General features: G+C 58.7%; 1 protein-coding gene across 1 annotated transcript in view; it reads left to right on the forward strand.

The window, feature by feature from the left end:
• Positions 1 to 5,482, forward strand: part of LOC119092225 (dynein heavy chain 12, axonemal) — a gene marked incomplete in the record, with an annotated part of 126,418 nt that extends 120,936 nt beyond the window's left edge. Inside the window, 9 exon segments of the mRNA XM_037215199.1 lie at positions 1 to 88; positions 450 to 554; positions 1,310 to 1,408; positions 1,810 to 1,979; positions 2,248 to 2,530; positions 2,973 to 3,092; positions 3,468 to 3,587; positions 4,003 to 4,110; positions 5,468 to 5,482. Of these exon segments, the coding sequence (XP_037071094.1) occupies positions 1 to 88; positions 450 to 554; positions 1,310 to 1,408; positions 1,810 to 1,979; positions 2,248 to 2,530; positions 2,973 to 3,092; positions 3,468 to 3,587; positions 4,003 to 4,110; positions 5,468 to 5,482 (1,108 nt within the window).
• Between the last annotated feature and the right edge of the window lie 718 nt (positions 5,483 to 6,200).

The following is a 6,200-nucleotide window of genomic DNA, read 5'->3' on the forward strand; positions in this document are numbered from 1 at the left end:
GTTCAGCTCGGAGGGCGAGAAGGTGGAACTGGTCAGCGTCATCTCCACCGCTGAAGCCAAGGGCAGCGTCGAGAAGTGGCTGATGCAGGTGCGGGTGCGCTCTGGCTGGCTCGCGGCTCTGCCCGGCCGCTCGGTCAGGTCAGGTCAGGGCAGGGCAGGGCAGGGCAGGGCAGGGCAGGGCAGGGCAGGGCAGGGTCAGAGTCGAATTATCCGGACGGATGATATGCGGCCCGAATCGGTGACCAAATGAGGGGCTCCTCGCCGGGGTGTCGACTGGGCGCCACGGCATCCATGATTTTAACGCAAAGGAGTGTGCGATCTTGGCTGATTTACGCATACGCCTGTTTTGGTTTCGGAGTTGCCGGTGATAGCAGTGGGAGTGGTTCGCCCTCCGCTGACCGCAGCTGTCCACCGGAAGCCCGCTGAAGCGGTCTGTGGTCGTGCGGCAGGTTCAGGAGGACATGCTGGCGTCGGTGCGGGAGGTGATCGCCATCTCGTTCGAGGCGTACGCCCAGAGCGTGCGGAAGCACTGGGTGATCGAGTGGCCCGGCCAGGTCAGCACGATTGGCCGCGCTGCAGTGTTGGGTAGATGCTGTCTGGTTTGCTGCTGTCTTTTGTCGTTTGCTTTAGCGATGTCTGGTTTGGTTACATTTGACAGCGCGTCTGTCCCCGGCCAGGCGAGGGTGATTGAAGGGCTCGAAATCATCGTTTGATAACCGACGATAAGTCCTCGTTGCCAGTCAGCATGCGTGTATTCATATGGACATCCCGTCTGTGTTGAGTCGTCATAATTTTCTGCAAATCTGGCGGCGATTGCTACCAGAAAACCCCAATGCCCATCATGACCTGTTTACACATGCAGCGCGCCTTGCTGGTGCAACGCACTAGTACTGTATCTTCAAATGACAAAAAACACGCTCTGCTGTAACTATTGGACTTAGTGCTTTGTGCAGTAGTGGAGGAACCCCGTTAGAGTTGGGGGACAAGGACAATTTTATACTATTGTTTTCCATGCAGTGCCAGAGAGTTAATGTCATTTTTCAGAAGTTGGGGAGCTTGTCCGTTCTGTCCGCCACTTCCGGGTAACTGCCCCGCCTGTTTGGGGCGGCGCCGGCCCGGTCCTCGCTGGTACCCCCGAGGCCGCCCGCCAGTGCTCCGGTCCAGCGCCGGCGGTCCTCGGCGGTCCCTCTGCGGCCGCCTGCGGGGGCTCCGGTCCAGCGCCGGCGGTGCTCGACGGTACCTCTGAGGCCGCCTGCCAGGGCTCCGGTCCATCGCCGGCGGTGCCGCTGAGACCGCTCCTCCGCCGCAGGTGGTGCTCTGCGTCTCCCAAGTGTACTGGACGGCTGAGGTTCACCACGCCATCCGCGATGGCGTGCACGGCCTGCGCGAATACTACCGAAAGCTGCAGGTGGGCTGGTGGGCCGTCCGGCCGCCGACGGCCGCTCCCTCGTCCTCTCGCTCGCTTGCTCTCGGCCTGCCGACCGGCACACTGCTGTAGCCGCCTGTCCCGCCGCGTGACGCTGAGGCGCGGAGCTCAACGTCACAGCGTCAGGCGTGTGTCACTCAGAATTTACCTGGGGGGGGGGGGGGGGGGGTATGGTGCGGCGCAGCGGCGGCGGGCCCAGACTACAGCGCACCTTGGCATGTCGGAGAGATGACGAGTCATGACCACCCGCCACATATGTCGGTGCCGACAGTGCAGCGCCGCGTGCCTGTATCACCCGCGTCGCGTCCGGCGGCCATCGCGTCCCCCGGTAGGACGGCGTTGGTGTGGCGATGGGGTCTCACCAGACGCGCTGCCGCCGCCAGGACCAGATGAACGACCTCGTGTCTCTAGTGCGCGGACAGCTGAGCAAGCAGTCCCGAATCACACTCGGCGCTCTGGTCGTCATTGATGTGCACGCGCGCGACGTGGTGCAGGGCCTGGCCGATAAGGGCGTCAGCTCCGAGAGCGACTTCGAGTGGCTGGCCCAGCTCAGGTGAGGGCGGCGCGCGGAAGGGCAGTCGCCGGGTCTGCGCAGGCGGGCGCGTCGACAGACAGGTTAACGAATTGGTTCGGTCCTGCGACTCGAAGAAAATGCCCTTTCCTGCGGCAAGTGTTTGGAGTGAATTGCTTCCGGCCTCAACGAGGGAGTGACACTGTGTCCTCAGACACTTCTACTCCTACTCAGTCGCTGCCCGGCCATTAACCGCCGCCCCTGACCGCCTAACACGCCGTCGCTGCCGTCGCCGCTGGCCTGCGGGCAGGTATTACTGGGAGGAGGAAAACTGCAAGGTGCGCTTGATCAACGCCACTGTGCCGTACGCGTACGAGTATCTGGGCAACACGCCGCGGCTGGTGATCACGCCGCTGACGGACCGCTGCTACCGCACCCTGATCGGGGCCTACCACCTGCACCTGAACGGCGCCCCGGAGGGCCCGGCCGGCACTGGCAAGACGGAGACCACCAAGGACCTGGCCAAGGCGCTGGCCGTCCAGTGTATCGTCTTCAACTGCTCCGACGGGCTCGACTATATCGCCATGGGCAAGGTGCGTCCCCCTCGCCGCCCCCCTGGGTGGGGTGTGGTGCGACCGAGTGTCTGGAGAGTGGCCGCCCCTCCTGGGTGGAGAGTGGTGCGACCGGGTGTCTGGAGGGTGGCAGCTGTCGGCAGCGCATATGGTGTGGATTCTGAGGCACGGGCTGGGATCCTGGGGATTGGGGTCATTTTGCTGCTATCCCCGTGGTGCAAAATGGCGAGGGAACCTACGGATAGACAGAACAGCTCCATGTGTTGATGGGTGATTTCGGGATTATGAAAGCACTCTTGGATCTGTATTGGGCCAATGGGCTCTTTCATTCGGTTTGCATGTTGTTGTATGTGCTTACATTTGGGGCGGGGACCTACGCGTGAAAACTCAAACCGCATGTAAAATGGTAACCCGCCAGTGGTCAGGCACGTGGTGGTGTTCAGTAAGTCCCTGTCTGCCGCAGTTCTTTAAGGGCCTGGCATCGTCTGGCGCCTGGGCCTGCTTCGACGAGTTCAACCGGATCGATTTGGAGGTGCTGTCCGTGGTGGCTCAGCAGATCCTGTCCATCGTCAGGGCCGTCCAGGTAACGCGGCAGATGCTGTCTGTGGCATGGACCGCCTAGGTGAGATAACACATTAGCATCGTAGTGAGACCGGGCATCCACAATGGGGACCGTCCAGGCAGGAGGACATGACATCTGTGAACCAGCAGGCGACCTCCGCTCGTCTGATAGCCCGAATGGTGAGATGGTTGAATAATATACCGTTACCATAGTGGTGCGTACCAATAGCTTGGTGTGGATTATTTCGGGCTCACGGGTACAGAGCCGCGACTGAACCCCTCCCGCTACCTCAGTACGCTGGCAGGCCGGTGTGGATAGGTCCGTTTTCACGGGTAGAGAACTGCGACTGACCCCCCCCCCCCCCCCTCCCCCCCTGTTACCTCTGTTCTCTGGCAGGCCGGTGTGGAGACGTTCGTGTTCGAGGGCACCGAGCTGCGACTGAATCCCTCCTGTTACGTGTGCATCACCATGAACCCGGGCTACGCCGGACGATCAGAGCTGCCTGACAACCTCAAGGTCAGCTACAGCGCCAGCCGTGTCGGTGCAGGCACGGCGTGCTGGATGTTTGTGTTCTTGCTACTTGTGATATGACGAGCGCCGTTCGAAACGTGGGGGGGGGGGGGGGTTGGCCTTGTGTCATCTTTGCCGTCGAAAGCCGTTTTTATGTCCTTGGCAATTTGCCGTTTCAAGAACAGTATGCATCAGCAACAACGTTGTGGAGTGGCTTTGTTTGTGAGGAGCAGCGGACACTTCCGTTAGGTTTCCAAACCAACATGCACGAATCCCGTAAGGAAAAAAGCGAAATGCAGAATGGTTGTAAAAACCCGATATGCTCTTCCTAGTGGTGGAGTTCCGTTGGCTGGCAAACGCGCTCGTCAGTCCCAGCATACAGCCGCGGTATTGGGTCTGCTCACCGGCTGCCGGTCGTCAGGTGCTGTTCCGGACGGTCGCCATGATGGTGCCCGACTACACACTGATCGGCGAGATCTCCCTGTACTCGTTCGGCTTCGTCGACGCCCGCAGCCTCTCTGTCAAGATCGTCTCCACCTATAAACTGTGCTCGGAGCAGCTGTCTTCGCAGTTTCATTACGATTACGGTAGGGTGTATGGCTGTTCTGAATGCACCCTTCCCCTTTTTTCAAGCATTGTCTGTTGATAAGCGTTCGGGTGGCCGGTCAAATGCGACGCGCTCGGCTGAGGGGGTGAAATTGACCTCCCGAACGGGGCGTAAATCACAGGGTAAGTAGAATAGGTAGGTGCCTAGGTCGTGACCATCGGGTCCGATAAGGTCAAACTTGAGATCGGGCCCGAGGTTTTTTGAAGTATGCTCACATAGCAGGTTTGAGGCCAAACGCCTAGCGTAGCTATGAGGGGGACTGGTGTTGATACCAGGTCGTCAGGCCACTGACCTTAATTGTGTTTTTTGATGCAAAATGACTGAAACATCTCCGAAACATTATTCGTATATAAATTAACAATCACGCCCAAAAACTTTCCCACGCGGTAAACTTTCCTTTCCCAAAAACTTTCCTTGAATCCAAAAGTAGGGATCAAAAATCTTTCTTGAACTCCATGAAGTCAATCAGAAATCAGTCAACGCCATTGTGATAAAGGTGTTCAAAATTAACGTCAAAAGATATCGTGAAAACAATATTTATAATAATAAAGCGCTTAGTTTTCACCTTCATCTGACCCTTGAGAACGAATCGCAATTATAACTTCAGTTATCTAATTTTCTAAGAAACCATCTCAATGTTTCATGACTGTGTATAACACTACGCTGTCACATCAGGCTGAAAATCCACTGTAATTGTCCCCGCTGATGCCATGGCCCGGTTCTAACCGGGTACAAATCAGAGACCTTACAAGGTGTAAATGACTTTTTGGTACCCAAAGAAGGGCTATTCAGTTGAGTTCAGCTATACCAAGCATGGCATGACTGCGCCGCATCAATAGGGAGCTATTCTGAAATTACCAAAGGGCTCATGTTGACTCATTTTCCGGAGCGCGTGTTTAGTTTTAGCACCATGCTTTCATTTACTGTATGAGGAGTGCACGCCCGATGGTGCGTCTGGACATCGTCTGCAGTGAGGTGGCAGTGTTTGGCACCAATTCCATATTTGGGATAAGTGTTCTTTCTTGTAGTGTGTTATCTTCCTTCGCCCATGCTCTGTGAAATCCCGAAAATATCGCATTGCACGATCTGTCCCTCGCAGTGTTTGAGATAATGGACGGATGCTTCCAGCTGCGTCTACAGGCTCTGTGTTATGCGTCGCCGCTTGGCGGCCGGTGTCGCCTGGGGCTGGGCCTCCAGCGCCATGAGGCCGGGTGTGCGGGCCGGCCCAGCGCGCCGCCCAGCCCGCTGTGACGCCCTGCCGCCGTCGCCCCGTCCTCAGGCATGCGGGCCGTGAAGGCCGTGTTGGCCGCCGCCGGCAACCTCAAGCTCAAGTACCAGCAGGAGCGGGAGGACATCCTCATCCTGCGCTCCATCATCGACGTCAACTTGCCCAAGTTTCTGGCGCACGACATCCCGCTCTTCCAGGGCATCGTTTCCGACCTGTTCCCGGGGGTCACGCTGCCCAAACCCGACTACGGCAAATACGTCGAGTCCATCCAGGAGGTGAGCCGACGCGACCGGCCTCCGCTGGCCGTCCGCACACGGGGGACGACGCAGCGGCGGAGCCCGCCAGTCACCGCTGGCCGTACTGAATCGCGCGGGCGGCCACTCTATCGGACCGCATGGTCGTCCAACGACGTACGCCACTCAGCTGGGTCAGGCTTCCACATTCAGGGACTATGCGCCTGATGACCACGGCACAACCCGATCGTAGTCGGCTGTAGATGAGCAGTTGACGGTGGCAGCAGGTCCAGGGATGGGCGGTGGCGGCGCCGGTGCTGCGACGCCGACGCGGCTCTGACACGGCACGCTCCCGTCAGGCGTGCGCCTCCAAGAACCTGCAGCCGGCCGAGGTGTTCGTGGAGAAGGTGCTGCAGGTGTACGAGATGATGATCGTGCGCCACGGCTTCATGCTGGTCGGCGAGCCGTTCGGTGGCAAGACGTCCATCTTGAAGGTGAGAGCGCTCGTCTTGTACCTGTTCTAGGATTTTGGGTGGTATGGCCACGGATCG

This window comes from Pollicipes pollicipes, unplaced genomic scaffold (genome assembly GCF_011947565.3).
Source record: "Pollicipes pollicipes isolate AB1234 unplaced genomic scaffold, Ppol_2.1 Scaffold_3447;HRSCAF=4054_pilon_pilon_pilon, whole genome shotgun sequence".
Taxonomy (NCBI): domain Eukaryota; kingdom Metazoa; phylum Arthropoda; class Thecostraca; order Pollicipedomorpha; family Pollicipedidae; genus Pollicipes; species Pollicipes pollicipes.